Source organism: Octopus bimaculoides, chromosome 16, assembly GCF_046866305.1.
Source record: "Octopus bimaculoides isolate indiv1 chromosome 16, ASM4686630v1, whole genome shotgun sequence".
Classification (NCBI taxonomy): domain Eukaryota; kingdom Metazoa; phylum Mollusca; class Cephalopoda; order Octopoda; family Octopodidae; genus Octopus; species Octopus bimaculoides.
Genome location: NC_142943.1, coordinates 13,442,158 through 13,457,157, shown reverse-complemented (window position 1 = coordinate 13,457,157; position 15,000 = coordinate 13,442,158). Strand labels below are relative to the sequence as shown.

General features: G+C 38.8%; 1 protein-coding gene across 1 annotated transcript in view; it reads left to right on the top strand.

The window, feature by feature from the left end:
• LOC106874094 (glycerol-3-phosphate dehydrogenase [NAD(+)], cytoplasmic) overlaps positions 1 to 12,201 on the top strand; it is a 27,242-nt gene extending 15,041 nt beyond the window's left edge. Inside the window, exons 4-10 of the mRNA XM_089364158.1 lie at positions 4,074 to 4,214; positions 4,925 to 5,066; positions 6,773 to 6,885; positions 8,286 to 8,406; positions 9,619 to 9,728; positions 10,686 to 10,792; positions 11,437 to 12,201. Of these exons, the coding sequence (XP_089220284.1) occupies positions 4,074 to 4,214; positions 4,925 to 5,066; positions 6,773 to 6,885; positions 8,286 to 8,406; positions 9,619 to 9,728; positions 10,686 to 10,792; positions 11,437 to 11,533 (831 nt within the window). The 3' untranslated portion in view covers positions 11,534 to 12,201. The remainder of the gene's footprint in view (positions 1 to 4,073; positions 4,215 to 4,924; positions 5,067 to 6,772; positions 6,886 to 8,285; positions 8,407 to 9,618; positions 9,729 to 10,685; positions 10,793 to 11,436) is intronic.
• Positions 12,202 to 15,000: the final 2,799 nt, after the last annotated feature.

Sequence of the window (15,000 nt, the reverse complement as noted above, 5' to 3'; positions counted from 1 at the left end):
GTTACAGTTGGTATCAGTGGTATTGTATGTAGAGGTGGTTTGGGTGTTGTACATAGTGTTTGTGTTGTATGTTATAGTGGTAGTTATGGTGGTCTTGGTGGTAGCGTTGTATGAGGTGGTATCAAAAAGTTCCCAGACTAGTTCTGTAGCACACCAACAGATGGCAGCACGTGGTTGCATGCGCAGTAAAAGCTAACCGTGACCTTCGTGGTGACCTTCATGGTCGCTGTGTTTACTTCACAGGTTGTGAAATTTGTGCTTTTGTGATCAGGGGTATGCTGTAGTCTGTGATTTTGTCATGGACAGGAACAAAAGGCCAACATGAAATTTTGTGTTAAACTTGGGAAGTCTGCTACAGAGATGTTGAGCATTCTTCAGCAGGAGTGGCTGTGTGGTAAGCACTTAAAAGATGTAATTCAAAATATAAACAATATTAAACCATAGAATAAACTTTTATCAAAATGAAACAAAACTTACAGTAAGATGGAAAATAATGTTTATTTTTGTAAAGTTTTCTCCTATTTTTTTAATTGCAAGATATTTGATCAGATCCTCTCTATGGCACCACGAACACTCCACAATTATATCTCCAATCATATAAGCTGCTTTGAATATTATTTTAGCAAGTTTTAAAGTGATTTCTTTTGTGCTTTAAACTATTTACCATTTTTGTGGTACCCTTTGATATCCTAAGCATGTGCTTATTTTACTTAATGGCTAATTCAGCACTGGTTGTATGTAGTAGTGTGGAGGCGCAATGGCCCAGTGGTTAGGGCAGCGGACACGCGGTCATTGGATCACGGTTTCGATTCCCAGACCAGGCGTTGTGAGTGTTTATTGAACGAAAACACCTAAAGCTTCACGAGGCTCCGGCAGGGGATGGTGGCGAACCCTGCTGTACTCTTTCACCACAACTTTCTCTCGCTCTTACTTCCTGTTTCTGTTGTGCCTGTAATTCAAAGGGTCAACCTTGTCACACTGTGTAACGCTGAATATCCCCGAGAACTATGTTAAGGGTACACGTGTCTGTGGAGTGCTCAGCCACTTGCACGTTAATTTCACGAGCAGGCTGTTCCGTTGATCGGATCAACTGCAACCCTCGACGTCGTAAGCGACGGAGTGCCAACAAGTGTATGTAGTAGTAGTAGTAGCAGTAGTGGTATTGGTGGTGTTCTTGATTTGTTATGCAGTGTTGGTAATGATAGTAGTAACAGTGATACCAGTATTGTATGTCCATATAGATTGTGCTGTATGTGTTTTCAGAGATGATGATGGTTGTGGTGGGTGTTTTTTTTGTTAATTTTTTTAACACATGACATTGATACAGTTTCTGTAGTGCTAGTGGTAACATCTACTAGTAGTACTGTTTAGTTATAAACAATACTACCAGAAAGCTACATTGCACTAGTTTACTATGAATTTCTTTCACACACCAACTCACTAAGCAGCTTCTGCTGCCATGACCTGGGTAAAGAGATCTGAGTGTCAAACGAGTACATTGATTATTTCTATAAGATAAGCAGGTCATACACATGCCAGACATATATTTGTGTGTGTGTGTGTAAAACATGTTATATTATTTACATTATTTACATTTGACAGATATTTGTCCTCATCTTGTTTATTGTTAACACGACGTTTCGGCTGATATACCCTCCAGCCTTCATCAGGTGTCTTGGGGGAAATTTCGAACCTGGGTTCTCATTCCTAAGGTATTTTTCGATGTTGTTATTTTTATTATTATTTTGTTCAGGTCACTGCTTGGAATCGAACTCGGAATCTTGGGGTTAGTAACCCAATAATAATAATGATAATAATAATAATAATAATAATAATAATAATAATATCGAAAAATACCTTAGGAATGAGAACCCTTAAATGATGGGGAAATTGCTGAGATGGTGTTAAATATGGATAAGAATAAACACAGTAGTGATGATGACCTTGAGAGTGCGCTGAAAGTGTAACTGCTAGAATAAGAATAGCCTGGGCCAAGTTTAGAGAGCTCTTACCTCTGCTGGCGACAAAGGGACTCTCACTCAGGGTAAAAGGCAGACTGTATGACGCATGTGTACGAACAGCCATGCTACATGGCAGTGAAACATGGGCTGTGACTGCTGAGGACATGCGTAAGCTCGCAAGGAATGAAGCCAGTATGATCCGCTGGATGTGTAATGTAAATGTGCATACCCATCAGAGTGTAAGTATCTTGAGAGAAAAGCTGAACATAAGAAGCGTCAGTAGTGGTGTGCAAGAGAGACGATTGCGCTGGTTTGGACATGTGGTGAGAATGAATGAGGATAGCTGCGTGAAAAAGTGCCACTCTCTAACAGTTGAGGGAACCCGTGGAAGAGGTAGGCCCAGGAAGACCTGGGCTGAGGTGGTGAGGCAAGACCTTCGAACATTGGGCCTCACCGAGGCAATGACTACTGACCGAGACCTTTGGAAATGTGCTGTGCGTGAGAAGACCCGGCAAGCCAAGTGAGATCGTTGCCAGTGACCCTGGACTGGCTCTTGTGCGGGTGGCACATAAGATGTACCATCCTGAGCGTGACCGTTGCCAGTACCGCCTGATTGGCCTTCTAGGGTTTTCGAGCGAGATCGTTGCCAGTGCCCCTGGACTGGCTCTTGTGCGGGTGGCACATAAAAGACACCATTTCGAGCGTGGCCGTTTTCGTGCGGGTGACACGTAAAAGCACCCACTACACTCTCTGAGTGGTTGGCGTTAGGAAGGGCATCCAGCTGTAGAAACTCTGCCAAATTAGTTTGGAGCCTGGTGTAGCCATCCGGTTGCACCAGTCCTCAGTCAAATCATCCAACCCATGCTAGCATGGAAAGCGGACGTTAAACGATGATGATAAGGTGAAAATTTGTGATCAGTTTATAGTTGGTCTTGAACAAGGTGCATAGATTGAACAAACAATAGATTATGCGAGTTTACTCAATTAAAGAGACATTGTTGAGATAGAAACCTATGCTAATGAGACAGATGACACGTGAAGAAGTTTTTTAAAATGCCCTCATAATACTGCTTCATCACTTCAGAATCCCATTCCTGGCCCACAGTCGGAGGTTTGCTTGCAACCTGATGATGATGTTGGTAACACTTACAGACCCTGTTCTACAGTTTAACTGCAGCTACATATTTGGCCTAGTTTGAACCAATTTATGGCTCTAGCATATAAATAAACTGTAATACCATTTATAGTATTTCTTTATTCGAATTAGTGCAAATACTTATGGGTTTCTGTACAGAAATCTTAAGGTAATGTATATACCTCTACTTGTGAATCGTGTATTTTAATTTTAAATTATCCCACTATACGTATTTTGTTATTTGTGATCTTAATTATCTCACTATTTCATTTACCAGTATATTACTCTATAACTATTTATTTTCCCCCACTGATTGTGAATATGTATACATGTGCTTTTGTTGCCATAGTAGGACGTCTGTTTTGATGTATAGTTTACAATCTGGGGCAGCTAGCTTTTGTTCTGAAATCTGGAAAAATCCGAAATTCAGAACACAACTGGTCCCAAGGGTTCTTGATAAAGGATTGTGTACCTGTACGTAAAAGTAAGATTTTTTTAAGGAGTGCAGGAATAAACCGTTAGTTTTACCCTTTAGCATTCAGATTTCTCTGTCAAATGTAATGTCTGTTTATTCACATTGACATGAATTAGTCATGCACTATCTTGTAGCTTTGAGATTTCAATGATGTGATTGTTTATTTTTGGAATGATATTGTAGTGTAAGTGTGAGAGGTTGGATCTGGCCAGTTTAAAGATAACTGAAGATTATTTCGGCCAGATATGGTTGGTTTGAATGCTACATGGTTAAACAATTGAATGTATATTTGCGTGGTGTATACACACTATATATACATGCTTACACACACATGTACACATAAGTATGTGTGTTTATGCTAGGCGGCTCATTTGATGTATTGATTTAATTTGTTATATCTCTTCCACTAACATTCTAGAAGTTTCTTCCCCATGAACACACAGTGTGTTTACCCTAATCACTGACCAGCTATAAAAACATTCGTGTTTCTTCTTTGTCCCAGGTTGCTGTCCCAGATGTGAAAGAAGCTGCTGCCGCTGCTGATATTTTGATATTTGTCATCCCTCATCAGTTTGTACGAGGAATATGTACGGCACTCAAAGGAAACATCAAGAACAATGCCATAGCCGTCTCATTAATCAAGGTGGGTTTCTTTTCTTCCTTTTCTTCTAAATGATTTCCCATATCCTTTCCAGTGGTGTGACCGTACTTACTTACATAAGCCCCTCGCTCCCTATGGGCTATAGGCCATTAGCAGCTTTTCTCTTTTGTTCTCAACTCTGGGCCACCTTTTCTGCTTTTCTCAATAAAACAAGTACCAGTTGAGTACTGGGATCTTTTTTATTGACTTATCCCCTTTGCAGCAAAGTCCAACTACCCTAACCAGTAAGCCACGCACCTTCGCTACAACGTATTACATAGATTATTTAAGGTAGTGAGAGCTGGCAGAATCATTAGCATGCCAGGCAAAATGGTTAACAGCATTTTGTCGATCTTTATGTTCTGAGTTCAAATTTTGCCAGGGTCAACGTTGCCTTTTATTTTTTTTTCAGGGTTGATAAAATAAGTGCCAGTTGAGTCCTGGGGTTTATCTAACCAACTTAGCCCCTCTCCTAAAACTGCTGGCTTTCTGCCAGAATTTGGGAATAAATATTTGCTTCTCCTTTGAAATAATATTTACTTCACACAGATGGAACTCTTTTCAGTGTAGGTCTGCTCAAACAGGGTCAACCTAGGGTTAAGCAGTGATAACTACTGCTGCTACTTACCTCCTCCTCCTATTCCTCCTCTTCCTACTACTACTACAAATATTTTATTTATTTATTTATTTTTTTTTTTTAATATATTTTCCAGGGTTTTGAAGTGAAGAAAGAGGGCGGAATTCATTTGATTTCCCAGGTGGTCTCGTCTGTTCTAAACATCCCCTGTGCTGTGTTGATGGGAGCTAACATTGCTAATGAAGTGGCTGAGGAGAACTACTGTGAATCTACCATTGGTAAGGAAATGGTCTCCGTGCGTAACGATGAGTGTTGGAAAGAAGATGGTCATGGTGCTGCTGGTGATGTTCACAGGGTTGGTTGTGGTGAAATATTGGTATTATACGATGGGCTTCTTTCAGTTTCCTTATTTCTTTACTGCCCACAAGGGGCTACACACAGAGGGGACAAACAAGGACAAACAGATTAAGTCGATTGTATCGACCCAGTGTGTAACTGGTACTTATTTAATCGATCCCAGTGCGTAAGTGGTACTTATTTAATTGACCCTTTAATGGTTAATAAAATTAATACCAATCAAGCATTGAGGGGTCATTGTTGACTAATCATTTCTCAAAAAATTTCAGTCCATGTACCTATTGTAAAAAAAAAAAAAAAAAAAAAAAAATTATTTTGACCCAATCACTTCTTGGGTGTGTTGTCGATTAGAACCATCCACCCTGATGTGACACACTTCAGTTAGTATGATGCACTGCAGCAGGTAATGGTTGATTGTGTAGGTTAGGTTGCTGAGTGACAGTAAGGTCAGGCTACATCCTTCTTGCTGTCCACATGGTTTATTTCTACGTGCCGGTGGCATGTGTAAAGACATTCGAGCGAGTTTGTTGCCAGTGCCGCTGGACTGGCTCTTGTGCAGGTGGCACATAAAATACACCATTTTGAGCGTGGCCGTTGCCAGTACCCCCTGACTGGCCTTCGTGCCGGTGGCACGTAAAAGCACCCACTACACTCACGGAATGGTTGGCGTTAGGAAGGGCATCCAGCTGTAGAAACTCTGCCAAATTAGATTGGAGCCTGGTGTAGCCATCTGGTTTCACCAGTCCTCAGTCAAATCGTCCAACCCATGCTAGCATGAAAAGCGGACGTTAAACGACGATGATGATGATGATTCAAAAGCTCTGATGATGGTCCTCAGTTTAGTAGTGTTATTGTTTGACTCTAAGGACAAAGATCTTCTGGCTGTGATCATTTCTGATTCTATTCAAATATTTTGTATGTAGGAGAGTATTTTACAGCTTTTTAGGGATGGTGTCACACTTTTATTGCACTAAACATAAGGTAACTACTTTCTTTCAATTAATCATGTAGTTGAGCTTCTGTGTGTGAGAATAAACACCTGTTAGCAAAACAGGTGTGTTTAAATTTCAATGACCTTAAGCAATGTAACTCACCTGTATAGATTCTCGACACACCTGCAATATTTTAGGACACACAAAAGTGTTATCACCTGCTGATTGAAAGGCTTTGATATAAGACTACATTATTTGATGTGCCATTTCTTTTTAAAGATGGTAGAGTGTAAGTTAAGTAGGATTTGACTGCTATTTCATGCAGATGATATAGCCATGTAGAATCTTCCTCATTGGGTCAGTGTTGTTGTTGCTGTTAGTGTGCATGGTAAAGGAATTATAGTAAATCACCCCCTAAAAAAACATTTGTGTTAGTTACCCCTTTTGAGTTATGACTCCTCATTGAGAAAGTTATTGGGTTGTCTGGAAAGTTTGTGCTGATTTTCCAAAAGGTTCTTCTCAGTCAACTCATAGGGTACCCAAACATCGTAGTATCTGAACTTTGAATGTAATGAACTCTAATAACAACAACAATTATAATTAAATGTCATTTTGTATTTGTCTTTCTCTGTCACCCTTACTGGAATGTGTCACTCTGAATTAGAGTTTCAATAATCTTGAAATGTCTGTTCCAGGTTGCACCGACCCCGAGATGAGTTTGGTTCTGAAGGATTGTTTCCAAACTGAATATTTTCGGATAGTCTGTGTGTCCGATTGTGAAACTGTTGAAATATGCGGAGCCCTGAAAGTGAGTATACGTTGCTATCTCGTTATTGTTTATAATTAAAGCTTTTGATCTTTTATCATTATCTTTTACTTGTTTTAGTCATTAGACTGCGGCCATGCTGGGGCACCACTTTGAAGAATTTTTAGTTGAATGAATCGACCCTAGTACTTTCAGTCCCTTTTGCCAAACTGCTAAGTTGAAGGAATGCAAACACACCAATATTGGTTGTCAAATGGTGATGGCAACGACCATTGATAGAAAGACACACACACACATATATATATACATACATGTGTGTATGTATGTATATATATATATATATATATATAATTGTTAAAGAGGAAAGCAGATGTTAAGGCAAGGCAAACATCTCAAGTCATACATATGTTGCAAATTACAAAAGAGAAGGAAAGGAAAATGGTTAATTTAACGAGGAGTTTCCCTGAGAATTATAAAACACGCAACACAAAATTTAAAGGGAATTTAGATGATATTTATTTGGGAAACAGGAGAAAAGAGGGTTCCATAAGACAGGAAGGGACAATAACTGTAAGAAGATAAAAGTCAGCCGAAAGATGAGTCTTTCAGGATGTAAAGTTAAGAGAAGAAAGTTTGGCACTGGGAAGGCCATGAAAATGTTTGATGATGAGAGAAGGGTTGAAGTTTGACTGCCGAAACAGGATTGATAATGTTAGAAATAAGTTTTGGGGTTTGATTGAGGGAAGAAACAACCCAGTGGGAACGAACACCTGCTTAATTGTGATTCTGTTGAATTTGTAATCTGTTGCAAGAAGCATAAATATGTTTTTTAAGCTTCCACTTGATGCAGGTAGTAAATTCATAATTATGTAGTTTAACCCATTAGCATTTAAATGGGCCACATCAGGCCCAAATATTCTATCTATTCATCATCATCATCATCATCGTCATCATTTAACGTCCGCTTTCCATGCTAGCATGGGTTGGACGATTTGACTGAGGACTGATGAAACTAGATGGCTACACCAGGCTCCAATCTGATTTGGCAGAGTTTCTATAGCTGGATGCCCTTCTTAACGCCAACCACTCTGAGAGTGTAGTGGGTGCTTTTACGTGTCACCCGCACGAAGGCCAGTCAGGCAGTACTGGCAACGGCCATGCTCAAAATGGTGTATTTTACGTGCCACCTGCACAGGAGCCAGTCCAGCGGCACTGCCAATGATCTTGCTCGAATGTCTGATCTACCTTCTCACACCTATCCTATAATGTCATTCTAAAAATAAGCAATCCATCACTAAAAGATATGAGATAATGTACGGCCAATCCAATTCAAAACAATGTGGATAAATAAATAAGTATGTCAAAGGGTTAAAGAAATCTCTGTTGTTTTGTTTTTAATTAATTAATTTATTTAAAATGGTTGTCTCTTTATCTAATTTCAGAACATTGTTGCAGTTGGTGCTGGTATTGCTGATGGTCTTGGCTATGGGGACAATACGAAGGCAGCCGTCATCCGTTTGGGTCTCATGGAGATGATTCAGTTTGCTAAAGTCTTCTATGAAGGTAACAATTTGAAGGACATCTTTGTGGTTGTTTTTATCATATTTTATATCTGATTTTGTGGTCTGCAGCTTCATTGGACAAAGTTCTCTAATGAGCAATCAAAGTTCACAGTATTTATGACAACAAGGACAGTAATGGAGCAGTTCTGTTAACATGGATTTGGTTAGCAGAAACTGAAAGAAGCCTTTGTTACCAGTCTTCCATGTCATGGGGAAATATTTCCTTATTTGGAAATAGGTGTCGGTTAGTAACTGGAAAGGCACCCAACTGTAAAAAATCTGCCTTGACAATTTCTGTCCAATCCATGCATGCATGTAAAAATGCACATTTAAACTTGACGCTTTCCTCTCCACGATACCAGACGCACCAATGGTTCGTAATGAGACGCAGTTTAGGGCAGCGATGTCAAATTCTCTTATACACCAGATGTGCCATCAAAACTCTTGATTGGACCATATCAGGTGGGGGAGAAGAGCCATGCAAGGAACGTGAAGAGAGCACAGCATAAAGACGGAAAATCACGGTGGTGCTCCAGCATGACCGCAGCCACTTGGCTGAAACCCATAAATAAATATATATGTATATATATATATTGACTGCTAAATCCACAAGTTTTTTTTTATTCTCTCTCTGTTTATTTCCTCGTGTTCCTTTCTGTTGAAGAGTGTAGGCTCGAAACGTAAAAGACTTTCTCACCTTCCTGAGCATCAAACTAATACACTTGCTTCTTGTTCATACACCTGTCTTCATCTTTTGTCTTTCTAAAGATAATCTGGAACTCGACTGAAGAAAGAAAACTCCGAGTGACCCTTCCTTGTTTTTTTGTATCGTCTGTCTGGATGTTTTGTTGTCCTTTTTTTGTATCATCTAACTGTCTGGATGTTTTGCGCTCTTGTCCCATTTTTGGTATTCCTTTATATATATGTGTGTGTGTGTGTGTGTGTGTGCCCTTGTCTAGACATTGCATAATGGTTGTAAATGCATATCACCATCAAACAAGCAATGCTTTTCACATCCAGTCTTCTATAGAAAGCATGTCTGGCCATGGGGAAATACTGATTTGCTTGGAAATAGGTGACGGTTGGTGACAGGGAGGGCATCCGGCTATAGAAAATCTGCCTCTACAAATTCTGTCTGACCCATGCAAGCATAGAAAAATGGACATTAAATGATGATGATTGTAAACTATTTCCCATATTTTCATGTTTTCAGGTTCTATGATGTCGACATTCTTGGAGAGCTGTGGAGTGGCTGATCTTATTACCACATGCTATGGTGGTCGGAATCGCAGAGTGGCTGAGGCTTTTGCTAAGACAGGAAAGGTAACACTTCTGCAATTCTTACATCTTCCTTTATCTTTTCTTTTTCAAATTTACTTATTTTTTTTTTGTCTCCAGTATGGCCACAATCAAATGACTGAAGGAAGTAAAACATAAAAAAAATATTGCTTTGCATTAAATTTCTTGCATTATCCATGAGTTCATACAGGAATATTAAAAAAAAAAACTGAATTGCGGTTTTTGCTATGCTCTATTTTTTTAATTGTCTGAAATTAATTAGCAATTTTAATGAGAACATAACCCATCCTTGCCAATCTTTGTGGCTCTTGGGAGAAGGATTAATGAACTTAACCTGGAAATTCTTTCATATTGTTGTTTTGATTATATTCATACACATAATCACATAATCACATGTTGAATCTCATATTCAATCACTCAGTCTGGTATCCATTCACTAAATCACTCACTCACTCACTCACTCACCTACCCACCCACATAGTCACTCAAAACTAACTCACTCTCTCACTTGCTCCCTACCTCCCTCCCTCCCTCATTCACTTCCTCACACATTCACTCACTCATTTACTCATTCACTCCTCACTCACTCACTCATCCACTCACCCACATCCACTCACTCACTCACCCACTCACATCCACTCACTCACTCACATCCACTCACTCACATCCACTCATCCACTCACTCATTCACCCACTCACATCCACTCATTCACCCACTCACATCCACTCACTCATTTACTCACATCCACTCACTCACAGCCACTCACCCACATCCACTCGCATATCCTCTCACTCGCTCACTCACTCACTCACCCACTCACATCCATTCACTCACATATCCACTCACTCACTCACTCATCCCTCACTCACCCACCCACTCACTCACATCCACTCACTCTCTCACTCATCCATTTACCTATTCCCTGTTTCTATATTAGTTATTAATTACTTACATCTCCCCCCCCCCCTTCTCTTCGCCAGTCGATAGAGCAACTTGAACAGGAGATGTTGAACGGTCAAAAACTTCAAGGTCCGCCCACAGCAGCTGAAGTCAATATCATGTTGAAGTCAAGGAATATGGAGGACAGGTAAAAACTTCATTTTTTATATTTCATGACACATGACATGAATCAAGGAGAGAGTCTCTATATTTATTTCTTTATTGCCCACAAGGGGCTAAACATAGAGGGGACAAACAAGGCTAGACAAAGGGGTTAAGATGATTACATCGACCCAAGTGCGTAACTGGTACTTATTTAATCAACCCCGAAAGGACGAAAGGCAAAGCCGACCTCGACGGAATTTGAACTCAGAACATGATGGCAGACGAAATACCGCTAAGCATTTTACCCAGCGTGCTAACGATTCTGCCAGCTCACTGTATGTGTATTTATGTTTGTTTGTGTGTATGTATGTGCTTTTGTCTTGACATCACATGATGGTTGTAAACGAGCATCACCATCATACAAGTGGTATTTATTTTCAATCTTCTGTGGAAAACATGTCTAGCCATGGGAAAATATTACCTTGCTTGGGGATAGGTGAGAGTTAGCAACAAGAAGGGTATCCAGCTGTTAGAAAATCCGTCTCAACAAATTCTGTCTAACCCATGCCAGCATGGAGAAGTGGACGTTAAATGATTGATGATTGTGTGTTGCTTGTGTGAGAGATTAATATATTGATTCTGTTATTAATTAATTAATTAATTAATTTTTGTTATTTATTTTGTCAGATTTCCTCTGTTCACAACAATACATCGGATGTGCTTAGGTGAAGTTCCTGTCGACAAATTCATCAGCTGCCTTAAGAACCACCCTGAACATCACTAAGAAGAATATAAAAGAAAAACAACAACATTTCCTTATCTTTAAACAAAAATGTTTTGTCCAGAAAAGACAAAACATGCAAAAAAAAAAAAAAAAAAAAATCCTGTATTTTTTTTAAAGGGTTACCTTTTTTTTTTTTTAAATTGGAAAACTGTAAAAGTTTAGCCAAAGGCATTTCAACACTTAAGAAAAACTGAACTGAATTTACTGGTACCAAACACTTAATGAATCCCAAACCAAATTTAAGCAAACCAAAAAGTCCAAAAAAACCCCCCAAAACACCATCTAATTACAAACTCCCATCAAACCTCCAAATTTTTAAACTTTTTTAAATTTAAAAAAAAAAAAAAAAGAAAATCTTTTACTGCTGCTGTTTTTTTCTTTCTTTTTGTATATTTTAAGTTTTGAAGAATTTGAAAAATTTCACAGAACGATGAGGATAATGATTAATAATAATAATGACGATAATAAAATTAGTATTAATATCAATAATGATAATAATAATAATGATAATGATATTGTTTCTAATTTAAGTACAAGGTCAGCAATTTTGAGGGGAGGGGCTTGGTCGAAGATATTAACTCTGGTCCTTGACTGGTATGTTATTTTATTGCTCCTGCTCTAGGATTTGAACTAAGGACACAAAGTTCTGGAATAAATGCTGTAAGGTACTTTGTTCTGCTGCTTTAATGTTTCTGTTAATCCACTGCCATAATAATAATAATTCTTTTTACTGGAAGCACATGGTCTCAAATTTGGGGGAAGGGATTAAGTCGATTACATTGACCCCAGTGTGTAACTGGTACTTATTTAGTCAACCCTGGAAGTATGAAAGGCAAAGTCGACCTCGGCGGAATTTGAACTCTAATAATAATAATAATAATAATAATAATAATTGTTTCAAATTTTAGCTCAAAAGCAACAATTTAAGTGGGGTGAGCTTAGTTCAATTACATTGATCTTAGTGATTGATTGGTACTTAATTTCACTGATTCTGAAAAAAAAAAAAAAAGAAGAAAGAAAGGTGAAGTTGAGTTTGGCAGGATTTGAGCTCAGAATGTAGAGAGTTGGAAGAGATTCTGTGAAGCAATTTTTCTGACATGCTAATGCTTCTGCCAGCTCACTACCCTAATAATAATAGTAATAATAATGATAATTGTTATAGTCACAAGGCCTGGAATTTTGGGAAAGGTTGTAGTTGATTATATCAGACCCTCCCACAGTACTTGACTGGTGGTTCATTTTAATGACCCTTGCAAAAAGATGAAAATATGGAGTTCAGTTTGGCAGGATTTGAACTCAGAAGGTAAAGGGTTGTAGCTAAATGCTGTAAAGCATTTTGTCAGACACTGATGATTCTGCCAAAAATATATATCAATTAATACAATAGTACCTACCTACCTACCTACCTATCTTTTTTGTCATGCTCTGAACTGTGGAATGAAATTAAATGCATAAAATTTACATTATTCGTTAGACAATTGACTGATAAACTATAGAACAAAATTGAAGATATAGTCTATTACAGATATAATATTTACATTATCCGTGAGACTGCTATGTTTTTTCGTTTTAGAATCTGCAGTTCAGTTGGGCAACTACTATATTTTGTTCACTGTCACTGGCTTGAAATCTATCTTGATGAGTTTTTCTCTGATAAAGAGCCAGAAAGAATGTTGCAGAGAATATTTTCTGACGCTCCTGTGATTCTACCAACTTGCCATCTTTAATAATAATCCTTTCTACCATAGGTACAATACCTAAAACTTTTTGGGATGGGGGTGGCAAATCGATTATATCGGCTTTTATATTCGACCAGTACTTATTTTATCAACCCCGACAGGATGGAAGGCAAGATTGACCTCGGTGGGATTTGAACTCAGTCTAAAGAGCCAGAAGAAATACTACGAGGTGTTCTGACCAATGGCAGTAGCGATTCTGCCCGTCTACTGTTCCAGTGCCTACAGTATAATACTCTCACGACCTCCCGATCGTGATCTGAACATCAAACCACGCGCCTTCATAGGAGTAACATGATACAAAAGGTTACTGAAAAATTCCTGGCTTTAGGTAAAAGAAAATATTGGAGGATCAGTTAATTATGATTTTATTCAATATGTTCCCCTCTTAAATTCACACACTTATTCTAGTGGTCCTTCAGTTTTTCTAAACTCTGTAAAAGAACTCGGAAGGTCAGGCCAGCAATAATACCCTAAAAGCCAAGAACTGTTTAACACCCCTTCGTATATGCACAGATACTAAACTGAAAGTGGAGCAAAACCTGAAATATAACACAAGGAAGGAATTTAAATTTAATAAACAAATAAAGGTATTTATCTACTTTATAGCAAAACAATATCATCTTGGGAAAATCCAGGCATCCCTTCAACTCTGACTACTTTCCACACAAGGAATTCCTTTCCCACCTGTCTGTAACCTACAAATTGGATCCAAATAATTAGCCGTTTCACCATCAGGTCTTTCGAATTCAGATGTGGGGCATCTACAGTTTTTAGTGAACTGCAAGATTTCCCACATCTTTTGAGGCGTGTTCGTATAGTCATCGTTAGATTGATGTGTATTGAATACCAGTAATATAATGAGGGTAAATTCCTTCTACATTTTTTATTTTTTTGAATTCTTTTAGCTGTTTCAGTCATTGGACTGCGGCCGCGCTGGAGCACACCCTTGAAGAGTTTAATCGAACAATTCGACTCAAGTACTTATTTTTCAAGCCTGGCACTTGTTCTGTTGGTCTCTTTTGCCGAACTGCTAAGTTACGGGGGTGGGGGCGTAAAGAAACCTGAATCGGTTATCAAGAGGTGGAGTGGGACGAACACACACACACACACACACTGGGTCCCCATACAGTTTCTGTCTACCAAATTCACTCAGAAGGCATCAGCTGATCTGCGGCTTTAGCACAAGATATTTACTAAAGGTGGCACTGAACCCGAAACCACAGGGTTACAAAGTAAGCTGCCTAACCACACAACCATGCCCGCAGAAAAACCCCGGGCACACACACACACACACACACGCACGCACGCACGCGCGCGCACACACACACACACGCACACACACACACACACACACACACACACACACACACACACACACACACACCTTCCTGCTTTGTCTGAAAGGGATCTAAAATTTGACTTAATGAAGGCCTTTCTGAGTAGTAACTTGGTCCAGCATAAATAGCAGCCAGAATAATTAGTTCTCGTTTCTCTTTTTTTAAAAAAAAAGCTTATATTGCACAGTATAATTCCATATATATATATATATATATATATATTAGGTTGCCCGGAAAGTTTGTGCCAATTTTTAAAGGATAGAAAAAGGTTAAATACCTGCCATTATAATTTTGACCAAATATGAACCATTTTGTTGCACAACGCATCTCCATCTTTCCTTTAACTTGAAAATATCCTCTTCCCAGAATTGAGGTGGTTACATGGCAAATA